The 18,344-nt window shown below is 55.5% G+C and overlaps 5 protein-coding genes across 5 annotated transcripts; 2 read left to right on the forward strand and 3 right to left on the reverse strand.

Moving 5' to 3' along the window:
* Positions 1-1,023: 1,023 nt before the first annotated feature.
* On the reverse strand, positions 1,024-2,394 carry BDZ83DRAFT_581794 (Spo7-like protein-domain-containing protein; the record flags this gene model as incomplete). Its single annotated transcript, XM_060505489.1, has 1 exon — positions 1,024-2,394. One exon carries the CDS (start codon positions 2,392-2,394, stop codon positions 1,024-1,026), a length of 1,371 nt encoding a protein of 456 aa, XP_060363069.1.
* A 1,881-nt stretch (positions 2,395-4,275) lies between these two features.
* Positions 4,276-5,866, forward strand: BDZ83DRAFT_721005 (Alpha/Beta hydrolase protein; the record flags this gene model as incomplete). Its single annotated transcript, XM_060512336.1, has 2 exons — positions 4,276-4,530; positions 4,592-5,866. 2 exons carry the CDS (start codon positions 4,276-4,278, stop codon positions 5,864-5,866), a joined length of 1,530 nt encoding a protein of 509 aa, XP_060363070.1.
* Positions 5,867-7,543: 1,677 nt separating this feature from the next.
* On the forward strand, positions 7,544-8,438 carry BDZ83DRAFT_627501 (uncharacterized protein). Its single transcript, XM_060508638.1, has one exon. The coding sequence runs from the start codon at positions 7,895-7,897 to the stop codon at positions 8,216-8,218; it is 324 nt and encodes a 107-aa protein (XP_060363071.1). The 5' UTR covers positions 7,544-7,894; the 3' UTR covers positions 8,219-8,438.
* A 708-nt stretch (positions 8,439-9,146) lies between these two features.
* On the reverse strand, positions 9,147-9,925 carry BDZ83DRAFT_653456 (uncharacterized protein; the record flags this gene model as incomplete). The annotated part of the gene is made up of 2 exons (XM_060510618.1): positions 9,147-9,297; positions 9,366-9,925. The coding sequence occupies 2 exons, from the start codon at positions 9,923-9,925 to the stop codon at positions 9,147-9,149; spliced, it is 711 nt and encodes a 236-aa protein (XP_060363072.1).
* Positions 9,926-12,191: 2,266 nt separating this feature from the next.
* On the reverse strand, positions 12,192-17,888 carry BDZ83DRAFT_581756 (uncharacterized protein; the record flags this gene model as incomplete). The annotated part of the gene is made up of 3 exons (XM_060505485.1): positions 12,192-12,302; positions 12,360-17,290; positions 17,360-17,888. 3 exons carry the CDS (start codon positions 17,886-17,888, stop codon positions 12,192-12,194), a joined length of 5,571 nt encoding a protein of 1,856 aa, XP_060363073.1.
* Positions 17,889-18,344: the final 456 nt, after the last annotated feature.

The following is an 18,344-nucleotide window of genomic DNA, read 5'->3' on the forward strand; positions in this document are numbered from 1 at the left end:
CTTGTTATCGACGAGAAAGATTCAGTTGTACTCACATTAGGTAGGTAGTTTCATAGGTAAGAGGTCTCATTCGTGCCAGGTTGCCTAGCCCCTCTGTCTACGGCGGAAGAGCGCGTCGCGTGGCATAGGTCCTATCAGGTAGTTCAGATGGGTGGGAAGGGGAAAAGTTCGAGTATGCTCGATTGGGGGGTGCCCAGGATTGACGGTCCTACTCGACAGGCGGAATGATCAATGTTGCTCTGCTGGAAATAGACTGCGTTGAGAAGCTTCGAGGGACATTTGAAGACGTGTCAATGACTCCGATGTATCGAAAGGGAATATTCCATAGTCAATCGTGAATTGAAATTTGAAATTTTGGAATTTAATGCCTTGAGAGGCTAGGCCTCCTGGCGACGAAGTGAGATGATGAATGGGGGGGAAAAAAAAGGAAGGATGAGAGAATCCAGAGGTCGGCTCAAGGAAAGAGATATCAAGCCGGAGAGGCCTGGAAAAGAGTGGGACCGAGCTCCTACCTTGGAGGCAGGTACGAGGGCGCGTTCTTCCGATCTGCCTGAGAATTGATCCGAAAGGCGTAAGGTCCAGTATCTACGGGAAGGAGGGAGCACGGAGGTGGGATCTGAAGTGAGGAAGTGAGGAAGGCGCGAGCATCTCAGGGAGGAACGAAGGAAGGAGGCAGTCACCGGGTTCGAACCTCGGGCTGTTCAAGCAGGCCCTTACAGCATCCCAGAAGATTATTTGGACGACCTCGACGGTGAGATTCAGACTGTTGGCGATTTGATGAGGTCAGACAAGATGGACCAGATAGTCAGGCCTCATACTCATCCATGAATCCAAGTGGCCTTCACAAGGTAGGCTAAGGTTGCCACCACCACCACCAACCAACCAACCAGCCAACCAACCAGCCAACCACCACCGAGAAACAGAAAATGGGATAGAAATCCATTGGAGAAGTGCATGTATACCATGTTCATTGATCATCTGTTCGCTTCTTCACTTCGTAAAGTACATTATTATCCCATGCAATCACGACTCGCTAGCCTTCCGCTGCTTCTCCCGAACCGAATTGATGGACGAGCTGATGCTAGCCTTGGACGAAGAGTGCCTCAACGACCTCTCCGCCACAGACTCGGCACCAGAGCCGCTATCCCCACGGCTGATACTTCCCTCCCTCGCCAACGGCGACGAGATATCAGGCGTGACAGACCTCGACTCAATGTTGGGACGCTTCGCCTTGGTCAACGTCTTCTTCCTCCGCTTCTCCGATGCATTGGACCCGGTGCTGGCCTTCCTACTAACAGTACCATCTCCATCGTCGCTCGTCGCGGCCACGGACGGCGCAAGGCTTCGGCTCGAGCTCGTCGAGCTGCGGCGGTGCGCGCTGGTAGTGCTACTACGGCGTCTATGCTCGCGCTCGATGGCGGCGGCGCGGGGGTGCATCGTCGTCTTCTCGGGCGACTGCTGGCGCGCGGGCGGCGGGCCGGCCTTGTCGATGCGGTGCCACGGCAGCCACCAGAACATGCCCCACCGCTGCTTGGCCACCTGGCGGTCGCGTGCTGCGAGCTTCTTCTGGATGAGGGCGCGGCGCTCGTTCTCCTTCTCCCAGTATTCGGTGCGATAGATTTCCCAATTTTCTCTAAATGTAGGCGTGAACGGCTTCGCGAGCAGGAGTAGCTTGACGTAGTCTCCGCCTGGGGCGAGATCCTCCTCGTGGCCTCCTTTTTCTTCGTCTTCGAGCAGGACTGGCAGCGTTGGGTGGCTGTCCGCGGTGAGGCTCAGCTCCTTTTCGACTTCGCGCAGGATGGATGGTTCGACGTAGCGGTAGGACGAGCTGGCGGTGTGGGAGAAGAGTCCGTAGGTCAGGAAGAAGCCAATGGTGGAGAGAAACTCGGCCCACCAAGGTCTTCGGATAATGACCAGCTTAGAATTGAAACCTCGAAGGCCTCTGTTGGAGATGGCGAACCAACGGCGTGGCCACCTGATTCCTCGCTCCCATATTCCTGTAGCCCATACCAGTATCGCGGTCATGACACCTCCCATGAAGCAAATCTTCTCGAATGTTTCGACACCCCAGTACACAGAGCCACCAACTCCACGTCCATCCTCGCGCGGGGCGAAGAAGAGAGCATAACCGAAACCGCTGATCCATGCGGTCAGCAACGTGAAGAAGAATGTGTGATGACGGCGGCGGGCGCGAAGCTCGAGATACTGCGCGCGGAGGGAGGCTTCGAGGATGAGAAGGTTCAGGTAGATCATGGACGGGGAGCTCGGGGTATGGATCAACGGGTCGCCTTGCTTGCCAGAGTCGGGGACGACGCCGGTGGTGCCGACGGCGGCCTTGGGCTCTTTGCCCGGCGGCGGGGCGCCCTTGACCAGCGAGTCAAGCTCGTCGGCCATGGTCGCGGTAGGGAAACCTGTCGTCGCTCGGAGGGGATTTCAAGCTTTTCGGTGGTGGTGCTGCGGCGGTCAGGTCGCTTTGGGACGGAGAATCAAGAATTGGAGGGGCCTCGGCAGCCGCAGTCAGCAGCGGTCTGCAGACATGCGCGGTGGTCGGGGGGCGGGGGACGATGATGCGAAGCTGCAGGTGGACGGAGCGCAGGTGTGCAGAAAGGGGTGAGCAACAAGCAAAATAAAGCTGCTTTAGCTGCACTGCTCTTTGGAGGTGAGAGCTTCCTGCGTGTGTGCGTTCTGCTGGTGTTCGAGAAGCAAGGGCGGAACTGGAATCTGTCGGTGGTCAGATGTCAATCCAGGCCGGCCGGGTATGATTCAGCTGGCGGGTTGGGGGTGGAAATTCCGCTCCGCCTGGCGGCAGGTGTGGACAGTGGGACGTCATAGGAAAAAGAGGCGGGGTGGCCCGAGCGTGGGGTGTCGGAACCAGCGCGATAAACGATTGCGATTACGATAAGGCTTGTTGGGGACGGAGCTGAGTGCCTTACCTTACCTTACCTTGGTGAGAGCTTGACACGTGCAAATCGGTTGAAGATTTGACGATGGACAGGGCTTGATTTAATATGCGCAAGCGACTTGAAAAGCCAAGGCTAGTGAGCTGCTCAGGGATATGCAGGGCCCCTATTGAGTACAACGGGCAATGGAGTACAAGGTTGCTCAGCTCTGGCTTGTCAGCAAAATGCTCATTTCCACCGCTTTCCCACACAATTTGTAGAGACCCTGAGTGCATATTGATGCCCCATTGTGTGGGAGACACTGCACTGAGAAAAGATGTTTCCACGTCCATGCTTTTATTTTGAGCCTTAGAGTTGAAACATTTTCGACGAGCTAGAGAAGGAAGTTTCGTCTCTTCTTCAACTGAACTGAATTACGTTCTTCATGCAGGTCTCATGCAAATATTGATAGCATACACCGGACAGATGCTGGGTACGGAGTACAGGTGTATGGTCATGATCCGCCCACGATTCCCCAGCCACGATGCTGTCTCAATTGACAGCCCCATTCAGATTGTTGCCTACATCGAGTAAGCGTCTCTATGATTGCGTAAGGTCCTGGAGGGAAATTGCACCGTCAGCTCCAGGCTTCAGCCCTGAATGCATCATCTGACTAGGCCATCTACGAATTTCTCCAATGTACTTGTTAGTAGTCAGCAACCAAGCCACATGTCTACCGGGAAATCGGAGGCTTGTTTTGTCTCTTACCGCCGACACGGCTCAATGCAACAGCTGCCCCCACTCTTCTACCCGCCAAACTCCGAGTGCTAAGTCCATGAACCGATCCGCATCCCGCTTCTGGGGGGGCACGTTGATTTCCCCTTGGTGCTAAGTTCTTTCTCATGTTCCTCACACAATGACCCCTGCCTGCTTACGCCCCTGTCGCTCAACTGCTCAACAAGCTTGTCGGTTTTTTACGGAGCCGTTGACATTCCGGCCGGGGCACCTGGCTTGTCTCTCATCGAACCCTCCCACCTTTTTGCCCACCGTCATCTTTTGTCCACCCCTCTGCCACATCTCCGCGTCACCACTGCCCTGCACAACGGTGTCTCCGTCCTTCTTTTGTTACTGCACCTGCCTAGAACTTGGGAGGATTGCTAACCCGGCGTTAACTGCATCTATCTATCCCGCTCCGTATAGACTGCAGCCCCCCCCCGTCCGCATTCTTTGCTGACTGATGAGTCGTCGCAAGTTTCAGAACATCCGCGCTCCGGACACACACCTCCGCCGCCCGCGGCCACACTGAACTGACGCCTTACGCTACCCGTACTTTATTTTGCGACTTTTGTATATAGACGGTTGGCCCCCGTCGCCACCACCCACAGCAACACCCGGCATGATACACCAACAAACTGCTTCTTCTTTAGTGAACGGGTCGCGACTCAAACTTGCTTCCTCACTAATTACGTCGTCCTCTGCAACTGTCAAATCTCCCGCACCCAGCATACGGGCCTCTACTGAAGACTCCGTCCCTCGCCGATCCCACCAAACCATGGCTGCCGCCGCTGCACCCCCCGCCGCTCCTAATGCGACGACTCGTCCCCCGGGAACCTACTTTCCTTTGGGATACAAAGATGCCGTCTATCAATGGGTAAGCAATTCGAGAAAGTCCTCTAGATCGCGGGGTAACGTTGCTAACAAGAAGTCCGCAGTGGACAAGTGTAACTCCGCAAATGGCCGAACGCAACGTCCTGTCACACATTCCTTACCTCAAAGAAGCCCGCGAAAACGCCTCCCTCGACTCGACCAAGCCCGACCCCTTTGGCCAGCGCGTATGGAAGTCCCAAATGGTCGAGCTCTCTGGCAAGAACCGCGCCCTCAACGAATACTCCATCGAGCGCGTCGGCGAGGAGGTCGACAACAACCTCGTCATCGTCCACGGCTACGGCGCCGGCCTCGGCTTCTTCTACAAGAACTTTGAGCCCCTCTCCCGCCCGAAAGGATGGAAGCTCTACGCCCTCGACATGCTCGGCATGGGCAACTCCACGAGGCCACCGTTCAAGGTCACCGCCAAGGATCAGGAGGGCAAGACCCGCGAGGCCGAGGCCTGGTTCATCGACGCCCTCGAGGAGTGGCGCAAGAAGCGCAACATTGACAAGTTCACCCTCGTCGGTCACTCCCTCGGCGGATACCTCTCCATCGCCTACGCGCTCAAGTACCCGGGCCACCTCAAGAAGCTCATCCTCGCCTCGCCCGTGGGAATCCCCGAGGACCCTTACGCAGTCAACGCAGCCATGCCCGAGCCCGAAGAATCGACTCTTCAAAACGAATTTACACAAGACCAAAACGAGGTCACCAGCAACGGCTCCAACACAACCCCGTCACGAAACGCCAAACCTAACGCACCCAAGCGCCCACTCCCAGGCTGGCTCGTCTGGCTCTGGGACGCAAACGTCTCCCCCTTCAGCATCGTCCGCTTCACCGGCCCGCTCGGTCCCCGCTTCGTCTCCGGCTGGACCTCCCGCCGCTTTAACCACCTGCCCCAAGAAGAGTCCCAGGCGCTGCACGACTACGCCTTCTCCATCTTCCGCCAGCGCGGCAGCGGCGAGTACGCCCTGCCTTACATTCTCGCCCCCGGCGCCTTCGCCCGCAGCCCCATGGTCAACAGGATAGACGGCGTCGGCCGCCAGGTCATTGAGAAGAGCACGGGCGAGAAGCTCAGGGAGACGGGCGTCCCCATCGTCATGATGTACGGCGAGAACGACTGGATGGACAAGAAGGGTGGCGTCGCGGCGGCCGAGAAGCTGAAGCAGGCTAGGTTGCAGGCGCTGCTCAACGGCACGGAGGAAGAGAAGAGGAGGGAGAACGGCTCGGCAAAGGTTATTGAGGTTTCCAAGGCGGGTCACCACCTTTACCTCGACAACGCTGAAGAGTTTAATGACTACATCCTCAAAGAGATGGAGGATGTCCAGAAGAGCAAGCTATAGAAATTGGCTCGCGGACATTTCGAGAGGGGAGTGATTGGTGAAAATATGGGCAAGCTTCACAGCCTTGCCAGCCAGAGAAGCATGTTTTTTGAGGCGTTTTTCGGGGGTTGCATTGCATGACAACAGATCGAGCCTGTATACGGCCGACGGGAATATCCAGTGGGAGCGTTTGGCTTGGCATAATAGAGTCTGTTCAACCGGCTTATCTAGATGAAGAATACAATTACAGGACAATTCATTCAAACACAGCTTCTAATCTCCATTGTGAATCACATACGCCTTTGAGACTCGCGGGATCCGAGTGACATTTCTTTGTCTGGACGCATCCCAAAGAGAGACCGGGACCGGCTCCCGCACTTGATCAGCCCCACGTACACCGGTCGATGTCAACTACCTATAGAGGGAAGAATATGACGAACAAGCTCACTTATTTTGTAGGAAACATGGATCAATCCTGAGGGCGAGCATCGCAACCTATTTCCAACTGTTGCTCATGTTCATACTAGCATGTCTTTGACATGCTCAAGGCTCACAACTTCTAACACATGATATAAGTCTCGATTTCCTCGAGCAACCTACTCCTATCCTCGAAGTTGTCATGCTATCTTTTATGGAATGAAACATATAGCGGCATCTTCGACAACCTCTCCCAAGTTACACGTGATCCAACACTGCCGAACTGTCGTAATGAGTCTCAAAACCTCCCCCTGTTTCTCACGATCGTCGTGCCGACCTCGTGATCCGCCCCGTCGTCTCAACTTCTCAACTCACGTGTTGACCTAGGCGAGCGAGGCCGAGAATCACTTTTCGAATTATTCGATAGCTGCGTGACCGTTCATCTAATATTGTTTGCTCGCTTAAGGGCGTCAAATGAGCGGCCTCTGAATAGGCGGTCGAACGACCGAACAACCGCCCTCCCCCCTTTTCCATATAAAATTCCCCCATTCACCCACCCGTCAAGATACTCTCACTCTTGTTTTCCTGGCCATCATTTTCTTCACTCAAAACACTCTTACCAATTTCATCAAAGGTTCGTTCTCGTTATCCACTCACGCCAGTCAAGCCAGTATCTGGGATACTCCTTGACTAGCAAACACCCTTCACTTCTCCCTTCGCGGCATCGTGACTCTACGTCGTCCAGAGCAAACATCACAACCAGTCATCAGCCTCTCAGCCTTGCTTCTCACAACTTCGCCAAAAATCGAAGCCTTCATAGCTCCCACGATCCGTCGCAGAACACTACTCAACAACTTCATCATGTCCGGCCCCTACAGCCAGTTCCTGGATCTCGACAACACCCGGGATCCATACGCCTTCGAGGATCCAGACATCTTTCAGGACCCAATCCTCAACGACATGTCTCTGTTCGGCCCGGACGAGTTCCAGCAGCCATATAACTCTCCTCAGTCGCAGTACCAGTCGCCATACAACCCCCCTCAGTCACAGTATCAGTCGCCATACACCAACAACTTCCAGCCGTCGAACTACCAGTCTCCATACAACAACAACCCTTTCCAGCAACCCATGAGCAACAACGCCTACATCCAACCTCCCCCTCTTCCTCCTCCTCAACAGACGCTCACCGAGACCGCAGAACCCCCCTCCAAACGTCTCCGATCTCGTCATCCAAAGCCCATCCAAATCTCCCCTCGCTCAACAACACCCGACGGTGAACCCCCCTACCACCTTATCCTCTTCTCCCCCCACAACCTCCCAGGCACAGTCTCCTCCCTCCTGACAGCCCACCTTCAAGTACCCCTCTACACAACCCTCGAAGAGCGAACCCGCCGCGAGAACGAAATCAAGCACCTCTTCTCCGTCGACACAAACACAACCCTCCCCCCTCCCTCGCCGCGCGTGAAGAACCACTCAGACCTCACCGACAACTCATCCTCCAAAATCTACAAAATCCGCGCCGCCCCCTCCGCACCAGAAATTACCTCCCTGCCCCCTCAACTCGACCTCGGCAAATTCATCAAAATCGACGACTCCCTCGGTCCCAAAGACGATCCCAGGCGCATACAGGCAATGGACTACAACAACCACCTGGCAGCCTTACGCCTCCGCAACCTCAAGAACCGCAACAACGTCGCCGCGATGCGCAGCCGGAACCGGCGTGACAGGGCAGCGGTGCTCCGCGCCGAGGAGGCGAGTCTCGCGAAGGCAGAGTGTCGGTACTGGAAGGCGAGAGCGATTGCCGCAGGCGCGGATCCCAGGGGTTGGGAGTATTTGCCGGACGTGGCTAAGGAGGCTGTCGCTGCGGATTATCGGATTGATGCGCTGGATTTCTTTCAGGATGTGGGCGAGGTGGCGCCTGCGACGCCCAAGAAGGTCCTGAAGAGGAAGCGTTGAAGAGGGAGAGTCGGAGACGAGAGAGTCGGAGAAGAGAGAACCGAAGAAGAGAGAGTTGTCCTGAGAGAGAGGATTGGGATGTCGCTTCGGCCGGTGCTGTTGGATTATGAATGGACGAGGAGCGGGGTTGCGTGGTTTGGCTTTTCTTGAGAGGACTCTTTGTCGTTGCTTTGCTCTCTTTTTGCGAGTTTTGCATAAGCAAGGAGACTATCCTTCCCGGGGCCTTTTGACAGAGTATTGTATCTGCAGATACCGCAGGAGTTTGATACCCAGTTCTAGGCGTTCACCTGTTTGTTCCTTACTTAGCTCTCCACTCAATACTATAACCCCAAATGAATGAGCTCCACCTTGCAGTGAAACCTAGAATATTCTTAACTTGAACAAATCCGTCTCACTTGTTTACCTTCTTTGGCAGGGGTGGTCGATTACACGGCTGGCTGCATTGAATGAGCGTCACGTAAGGGACCAGAGCACCGTGAGGTTTTGTTGCTTTAGGCTCTGTGGCAGCGTAAGAGTTAGCTTTCAATGTTTGATAGGCATATATGAAAAACCTTCCTGTGTCTCGTGATGGAGTCGAGGACAAGATGGGAAGGAGCCCAGGCATAGGTATCAAAGGTAGGAGACACGTGTGGAAGAAGAATCCCAGGTGTAGACTCGCAATTGTAGGAGTTCACTCAAAATAAAATTAGCTACTAATTATAGCTTGTGGTATCTCTCATCAAACCGTTCAAAACCCAGATCATGACTCTCACTCCAAAACCCGTCTGAGAAGAACTCGGCCGCGTCGTTATTTCCATCTACATCAAAGAACTCCGTTCATTACCAAGTCCGGGTTCAGCTCAAAGATTATCAATGAATTCTCCCCTTTTCAAAACTGTTCAAACCGAAAACTGTTATCCTATCACGTAACACTGGCAGTCCGCCAATATCACGCCTCGTTGACAGACGGCTGAGACCGCGACTTGCTCTCGGCCTTGATACTCCCCATCTCCGACCCATGGCCCGTCGAGACACCATAGCAATCCGGGTCAGAAAGACATCCCTTGATGTAGTAAAACAGCACAATCGTCATCAGGACCCTGACGCACATCTCGTTAGCAACCGCATCACAATCCGCAACCGAGAACAAGGAATGAAAGAAACATACCAGTTCACTGCACCGACGGCAGCAGCACCAGCCATACTACCCCCATACCGCTTCTCCTCCGTAGTCGGCCCAAAACACGTCCCCTGCACACACGTATCACGCAGGAACAACGCCGCGATGCTCGCAGACCACGCCCAGCCCGACAGCCAGAACAGGCAGTTCGTGCCATAGCCGACGAGGACGGCGATGCGGAAGTAGAGGTGCGCCGCGAAGCGCTCGAGGATCATGGCGCCGCCTAGTACGAGGAGAGTGAAGAGAGACTGATCACGACGATTGCGGTTAGTAAAGTGATCTACCTGGCTGATAATTGGGATCGAAGGTTGTTGATTCAGGGTGCGGGAGAGGGGATCGAGAAGTATAAGACATACGACAAAGAGCATGAAGCCCGGCGGCCCGGTATAGCTGCTCGAGTAGGCGCCCAGTAGCGACAGGCAGTACGCGCAGGCAGCGAGGACGGCGAGCGAGAGGACGAGGACGGCGACGCGGACGATGGAGAAGAGGGATGGTGTTGGCGGGGCGCCTTTGCCCATGAGGCCTCTGATGTTGTTTGCGCCCGTCATTTTTTGGTTTCGATTTCTTGGTGCCGTCTTCCTGATTTTCCAATTTCCTTCTTGCTAGACAAGTGACCCGGTGCGTTGGTTGCGTGATTATTCAAATGTTTCGTGAAAGCTTCACTTTTGCGGCGCTTTAGTAGGTATAGGTGTGGGTAGGTATTAAACAGTCAGAACGTCGAAGCCAGCAAAAATAGACACAAGCGAATGTGAATGGACGTAAACAGAATACGCACCACACAGTCAATGAAAAGCCAAATCAACTATCTGCGCGCACGATGGGGGGACGTCCGTTTCCTTATACCTCCTCTCTCCAGCAAGCCCACGTAATAAAGGAGGTGTTCACACTGCCTCCTTCAAACACGCCCAGTCCGTGGTCTTGCATGACAACGGTCCCAACCATATGAGATTTGATCCAAGATCCAGCCAAAACTGCAAGGCCTGCGCCACAAAAATAAAGAGACCACAGAGAGACACCCAGCGCAATAACAACTCCTGGAGAAATCTGACCTAAGAGCAGGGAAAGTCTGATCACAGTCGGCTGAACGACGCTCGGTCGCGGTCTTCGACCACCACCACACTGGCACACCTGTGGGTAGAGGACCAGAATGACGGATGATCGACAGATAGAAAACGCACTTAAAAAAGGGATGCATCGATGCATAAACCACCTTCATTCCCAACATGCAGGGGCCTTTTCTATCTCTACAGCATGTAATTGGCTGACACGGCTGGTTCCTGATTTATGCTCCTTTCGTCACCCCAGTCATCGCGGCAGTGCAAAAGCCCAGACACCACCAAAAAGCACACGCTCGTCGATCACTGAGCTGGGATGAGAGCCGGGTGCCGGCAGGAGCGATCCAGTGGGGAAGGGGGAACCGGCTGGGATGGAATCCCATTGTCCTCCCCCTCCTACATGTAGGTACTACCCTCTTCAGAGGCGGCGAGAACGATTGGAGGTGAAGAGGTTTACCAGGCCTACACGAGTTTCAGGTACTTACTATCCAGGGTTCCTCGTCGCGGTCTTCAATGCAAAAAGACCCAGTAACCCCTATTCTGAGCAACTCCTCATAACCCAGCAAGAGATCCAACAGAAAGAGAACATGGTCTTTATTCGGCCCATGTGTGAAATGTTTCTCCTGTCAACTTACTGTCAGTCCCCAAAGAAAGCGAAGGAAAACAGAAAACATCTTCACATCAGACGAACCTCCCCCCTCTAAAAGAACCATACGGTCAGGTCTCGGGTGGGACAGAGACGGAAACAAGAAACGCAGAGGAACGCGGGTAAAACGCTGAAACGAAAACCAGGACGCGCAAGCTGAGGATGCACCGCTGTCTTTGCTGAACAGCATTTCGTCGCATTCTTTCATTCCTTTCTTTGATTCTACACGTATCGTTCAAAGATAAGCAACCACCAACGCGTCAAACAACAGACGCTGCACGTCTAAGCCCGCCTCCTGCCTTACCGCCGTGCCGCCCAACATCATCTGAAAACCTGCGACGGCTCAGCCCTTGGTCAGAGACCTCCTCAAATGTCCCAGCGCCAACCACATTCCCCAGTCACAGTCGCGACGAGCCGTACTCAAGTAAAACCTAAAATCCCACTCTCAGAAAATCATGACCAAATTCATAACCATCATCTTTGTTACCACTATTGTCCTTGGCAAACGGGAGTTCCATCTCTCCTTTCTAGGTACTCCCTCGTGCATGCCTGTCCAATCGCTCGTTCTCCGTGATGTGACTGCTGCACCCCCACCTCACCAGTTCGTCCCACTTCATCAGACTGGCCATGTAGTGAAACCAGGATCATGTTGCATTCCGGGCATCCTGATCGCCGCTTTTCGCCCGAACAGGTGGGAAAAGAGTGTTTAGTGAGATAAAGACAACCTGATAAGCATGTACAAGGCGGGGCAGACCTTTTGGCTGCTCCTCCCAAAAAGTCAGGCTGGCCGAGGGGGATTTCATGTCAAATGCTGCAACTGGCATCAAGTCACATTTGACATCAAGTGACACACGAGATTCAAATGGTCGATACAGATTCTATTGTGGCATCGAGGAAATAGCTTCTATCGTTGTTGCGCCGTTCCCAACTCGTGCATTAACTCGTCAATTCATCCGACGATGATGATCATGCGACTACACTCCTCCCAAAGTGTACCCGCAGTCTATACTCCCAGGCTTGTATGATGTCAAAATCGACCAAAGTGAACAAGCAAGATCCCATGCCTGCCTATATCCCATGAACTAGAAATGCATTGTACAGTCTACCCGCTTTTTAAAAGTTTGCGACAGCCACCGCAATCGCTTGCGTCTCAGAGTGTGAGATGGAGACGCTGATGTCTGAAAGGCCAACCTTCTTGGCAGCGGCAGCAGCTTCGCCGTGGAGCTATCATCAAATTAGTAAACAGTTTCAAGAGGCTACTGTGTGGTGAGTGAAGCTTACCTTGACAGTGGGGGCGCCAGACTCGTCCTTGGCAATCTCAATATCCTTCAGCGGCGCACCCGCACCCTTGCTAGACACGCCAAGAGACTTGAAGACGGCCTCCTTTGCGCTCCACCGGCCAGCGAACGAGCTCTGGGGGCTGGGCGCGGACTGGCAGTACTTGATCTCACCGGCAGTGAAGTTGCGCTCAATGAACGTCTCGTTCTCAATGTTGATGGCGGAGATGTCCTCAACGTCAACACCAACGTTGCTGTTCTTGTTGGCGACCTTCTTGGCCAGACCCTCCATCATGTCCTGGGTGGCCTTGGCTGCCGTGGAGGTGACAGTCTTCTCAGACGCCTTCATGAAGTTGGAGGGGTAAGAGATGGTGGAGGTCTTCTTGTCCTCGGTAACGCGAGCGTCGGGGTTCAGGAGAACCTTGCTGAGCTGCTCGTCGGTGTAAGGAGCGTTGGACTTAGGCACGAAGAGCGTGTTGTTGACCAGGCCCTTGTGGAAGAAGCTGTAAGCCTTCTTTTGGCGAGCGTTGACCTTGGCAGAGTACTCCTCGTACGTCTTCTCGTCAAGGGTAGCGAAGAGGTACTTGGGGTGGACACCGATAGCCTGGGCACCCTTCTGACCGAAACCGAAAGAGGTGACGGAGAAGGCCTTGATACCATCGGTCTGGATGGTGCGGCTGGGGTAGACAATCATGTCGAACTGCTCCATGATGGGGTCGACGTTGTCGGCGTTGCGGTTGCCGGGGACCAAACCGGTGTTGAGCACTTGCAAGCAGCCATTCATCATCCAGGCACCAGCGGCACCCTTGGGGTGACCAGTAAGGTACTTCTGGAAGATACCCATGACGGCGTTACCCTTCTTGCGGCCAAGGTGGCGGAGCTGCTGGCAGATAACGGAAGACTCGTTCTTGTCGTTGGCCTTGGTGGAGGTTCCGTGGAAAGAGGCAACCTCGAGGTCGTCGATAGTGAGACCCCAGGTAGCGAGGGCACCACGGAGAGGAGCAATCTCCGGGTTGTTCTTCCAGAAGTTGTTGCCGAGGCTGCGGAGAACATCCTTCTCCTGGCGCTCGGCCTCCCTCTTGATGTGCTCGGCACGGTCGTGAGCGTACTCCTTCTCGTTGACCTCCTGGCCCTGAGCCTTGATGGCCTCGACCTCATCGTAGAGGTACTCGAGCTCAGACTCCTGCCACTGCTTGATCTGCTTCTTGCGAAGCTCGATCTGGCGGCGACGGTAGTTGATGTCGAGCAGGGGCGAGGGGAATTTGCCGGCATGCTCGCGGGCAGTGGTCAAGACACCCTGGCCAGGAGCGGGAACGGATCGGCCAATCTTGTCGGTAGCAGTGGTAGTCAAGGCCAGAATACCGTGGATGGGCATGCCCATGTCAAGGGCAAGCTTGGCGGTCATGATAAGCTGGACACCGCAACCCTGGGACTCCATGAATCCGTTACGGGTGGTGGTGGTGGGACGCGACATCTCGGCGGGGGTACGGCCGTGGGCAAGCTCATCGACGGCGTTGCTGGTGGCCTTCATGTTGGCGAACTCGTACGAGCCCTCCTCACCGAAGTCATCGAAACCACCGACGAAGACGATGCGAGCCTTGCCCTCCATGATGGTCTCGTAACCAATGTCGACGGACTCGACAGCGGTGGCGCAAGCACCGACAGGGGTCTTGATGGGACCGGAGGAAGAGATCAACAACATGTTAACCCAGGCGGCCATGGTGTTGATGAAGGACTCCTGGAGAATGTCGTTCTGGACAGGCTTGTCGAGGTAGCGGTCTCTGTGCATGCCACGGAGGGCGCCAGCACCTCCCATACCGGATCCGATACAGTTGCCCACCTCGGAGACGTGGACGTACTTGTAGAACTCGTAGGGGTCGGTGATACCGGCCGACAGCAAAGTCTCGGCAACGGAAACAAGGACGAAGAGGGTGACGGGGTCGACCTGGGAGACAATGTCCTCCGGGACACCGTATCTCTTTGCGTCCCAGCCAGTGGGGATCTGGCCAGCGACGAGTCTGTCGAAACGGAGAGCCTTGGGGATCAAAAGAGCAGCTCCCTTCTTCATGCGCACAATGTACTCGCCAGACTCGGGGATCTCAAAGATCTCGACCTTGTCGCCGTGCTCACGCTTGAACTCTTCAGCAGTCTCCTTGGAGGCCTCGAAGGGCTCGAGGTCCTCCTCGATGACAACCTCGTGAAGAAGCTGCTTCTGCTCGGGGTCGTAGCCGCCGAAGAGCTCAGGCTCAATGAGACGGATACCCGAGTGCTCGAGGATGTACTTCTCGTACTTCTGCTTGATATCCTTGTCATCGACGGGCTCGCCAGTCTTGGCATCAACCCAGCCGGAGTAAGGAGCAGGCTTGCCCTTGATGGGGCCGTTGTGGTTCTTGATCAGACCCATGATCCAGGCCATCTCAACGCAACCCTCGAGAGAGAACTCGCCGTGAGCCTCCATCTCCCAACGGGTACGGGAGTTACCCCAAGGACCGACCTCGGCGAAACCGGTGACGACGACGACCTTCTCCAGGTCGACCATGCCCTTGAGGCGGTCGTTGAGGGGAGCGATCTCCTCCTCCCAGTCGGGAAGAGTGGGGAAGTCGAACTTGAGGTTGGCACGGGGCTCAACGAGGGTCTTCTTGTAGAGAGCCTCCGAGTTGGGACCGTTGACAACCTTGTTCTCAATGGCAGTCTCCTTGGTGACAGCGCGACGGACCTCGCTAGTCTCCATGATGTCCTTGCGAAGCTTAGTCATGGTCTGGTTGAGGTCGGGGATGAACTGAAGACCTCCGTTCAGGTCGGCGAAGACGGGCTCGCTCTGGCAGAGATCGACAACAGCAGGAGACATGAGACCCAAGAGGTTGAAGGCCATCTCCTGCTGGGAGAAGGTGCGAACGCCGAAAGCCTCGACGCCCTCTGCGACAACGTTGTTGCCGCTCATGAGACCAGTACCACGGGTCCAGCCAATGACGGCACCGCAGATGGTGAGGTACTGACCCCAGTCCTCAGAGTGCCATCTGTTGAACAGAGTCTCCAGGGCAAGCTTGGACTCGGAGTAAAGACCATCGTTACCGAAGGTACCGTGGTTGGGGGACAGAGGCAGGACGACCTGGGCGGGGCGGGTCTCGAAACCACGCTCGGCCTTCTGGGTCTTGACGCTTCCGAGAATGCGGAGCAAGTTGGTCAACATGATGCGGTGAGCCAACTCGGAGCGGGAGTCGATCTGGTCAATCTGGCGGCCGTTCTCGGGAATGGCAGCGAAGGGCACGATGAAGTCCAGATCCCAGCCGAGGCCGTTCTTGGGGTCGTAGATGTAGTCAATGAGAGCCTCGCAGTCCTGCTTGCTACCCTGGTTGAAGGGCACAACGACAAGCTGGGAGCCACGAGCACCGAAACGGGTGTACATGGACTGGTAGTACTCAGTGACCTCGCGAGAGAATCTGCTGGTAGTGACGACAACCTTAGCACCACCGCTGATGAGACCCTGGAGAACCTCAGCACCGATGGAACCGGCACCGGCACCAGTCATGAGGGCGTGCTTGCCAGCGAAGGTGACACCGTCCTTGGCCGCCTCCTCAAGAGACTGCAGGTAGTAGCCGGTGAGCTTCTTGCTGTAGTCCCAGCCGTGAAGGCTCTTGCGCTTGAGGTGCAAGAAGGGGATCGTCTCGACCTTGCCGGGCTTGGCCTTCTTGGAGGGGCTGTCCTCGTTGGGGATGATCTGGTTCTCGTTCATCGCGAGAGAACGCAAGACGTCACCGTAGAGGTTCTTGATCTCGAGCTGCGAGGTCTTGGACATCTTGTGCTGCTCCTTGATGAGCTTGTAGATGCGGCGCAGATCATTCTGGACCTTGGTGCGGTTGCCGTACTCAGAGATCTTGCCACCCTCAGCCATCTGCTGGACGTAGTGCTCCAACTTGCGGCAGCTGGCGCGGGGGACCTCCTCGTAGTTGAGGTTGCCGCGAGCGTCGACAGTGGTCTGGGGACCAGTGGGGACGGCAACGTCCTTGTAGACGGGGTTGGCATTGAGGACCTCCTTGCAGTTCTCGATGAGCTGCTCACCAAGCTCCTTGGCGAGCTTGTAGGTCTCTCCGCGCTCCGCAGGGCAGTTATCGATGTGGTATTGCATGAACTCGACGAGAGTGGGGTTGGAGCGGTTCATGATGCGGATGCACTGGCTGACAATCTCACGGTCGACAGCCTTGAGGCGGCCGAAAATGATGTCGTAATACATGTGAAGGGCATCCTGGCGCGCCCAGTTCCAGGATGAATCGTAGGAGCGAGCCTTGAGGGAGCTGAAGACGGGTTGGATGCCGGCGGCGTAGAAGTCACCGTGCTCGGCAGTCCAGAGGTCGAGCTGGGACTGGAGGACCTTCTCGGACTCCTGGGAGTTGAGGTAGGCCTTGTCACCGGCACGAAGATCCAGCTTGAGGTATCTCGCGAGGAGCTCAAGCTGCTGCTTGAAGAGGGCGCGCTGGTCCTTGGTGAGGGCATCGATGGCCGCGGGGTCCATCATCATGCCACCACCGGAGCCGCCGGCCGCGGCACCAGCCTGAGGGGTGCTCAAGCTGATACCAGCAGTGACGGCGTACTTCTGGGTGACGTCGTCCAGGAAAGCCTTGGCATCAGCCTCGGATCCCAGACGAGCGGGGGGCTCCATGGTGAGAGCGAGCAGGAGAGTGCCATCCTGCCTTCCGGAAGCCAGGCCCCATCTTGTCTCAAGGTATTTTCTCGCGGCCGTGATGTTGAAGCCACCAGGCATCTTGGAGGAGATCAGGCGGGCAATAAGTGCCTGAGATTGCTTGCCAAGCTGGCCGTCGAAGGTGGCCTGCATGGAGGAACCGAGCTCGTCGAGAGGAACATCTTCGGGCTTCTCTGGTGTTGAACCGAATTCCTTGCCGAGGTCACCAAGGATTTCGTTCTGAAGGGTGGATTTGCCTGTAAAAATAGGGGATCAGCAGGTCGCTACAATTGGTAGTGGGGAGTTTTGAAAATTTCGCTACTCACCGCCAACAAGGTCCTTGATGGCCTTGCTCAAGGGAACCTCAGCCAAGGGCTTCTTGAGCTTCTGAGCAATAAGAGCTCGCAGAATGTCGATTGCCTGGACGGGGGCATCGGCAACCTGAGCGGCAGGGCCTGCGCTGGGCGGAGGAGGAGCCGCAGCAGCGGGAGCGGCAGCAGCCGCAGGGGCAGAGGAAGAAGCAGCGGCCGGCGCGCTCGATGAAGCGGCAGCTGGCTCTGGCTCCTCCTCGATGGGGTCGGCCTCGTAGTAGATTTCCTTTGCGTCCTTGTTGTAGCAGAGGATTTGACGCTGAACGGACTTGGCGGCATCGTAGGCTTCGTACTTTGAGGCGAGAGTGCGCTTGGCCATCACACCGAGGGTATCAGCGGGACCGATTTCGACCACCCTCTCGGCGGTCTTCTCGGCTAGGAAAACATCTTGGGTCTCAATCCACCGCACGGGCGAGGCGAATTGGTAGGCAAGCAGCTCCACAAGGAGAGTGTGGGCAAGCTCTTGCTCGACTTCGGGACGCATTATGAACAGCTGGGAGGAGCTGGAAAGCTCAATGACACGGAGCTGGGAGGAGAACCGAGAAATTGAGGGTATCTAGAAGTCGTCGTCGAAGTTTTGACGATTTGGAGGGGCATATACTGTCCGTGGGAGTCCGTGGGAGATTCGGAATCCTTGAACAGTGTGTAATGGCGTTGGTGTCTGCGGTGAGGGTATATGTGAAGCAGACAAAGCTCGCAAGACTTTTTTTTCTGGACAGTGGGTGGTGGCTGTTCAAGGGAGAATCAAGTCCGCGCCAGAGAGAGGGAGGGACAAACTGGCGAAGGCGAGCGAGGGAGATGAAGAAGTGGTTTGGAAGTTGGGGGGACCACGGATGAAGGGAAGATGGTTGGATTTGATTGAAAAAAAAAGGAAGAGACTGGCTCAATGTTGATGGCTCTGGCCCCTCGATATCGGGTCACTGGCACTTGATTGACTTTC

Source organism: Colletotrichum acutatum (genome assembly GCF_030867785.1).
Source record: "Colletotrichum acutatum strain CBS 112980 chromosome Unknown BDZ83scaffold_71, whole genome shotgun sequence".
Classification (NCBI taxonomy): domain Eukaryota; kingdom Fungi; phylum Ascomycota; class Sordariomycetes; order Glomerellales; family Glomerellaceae; genus Colletotrichum; species Colletotrichum acutatum.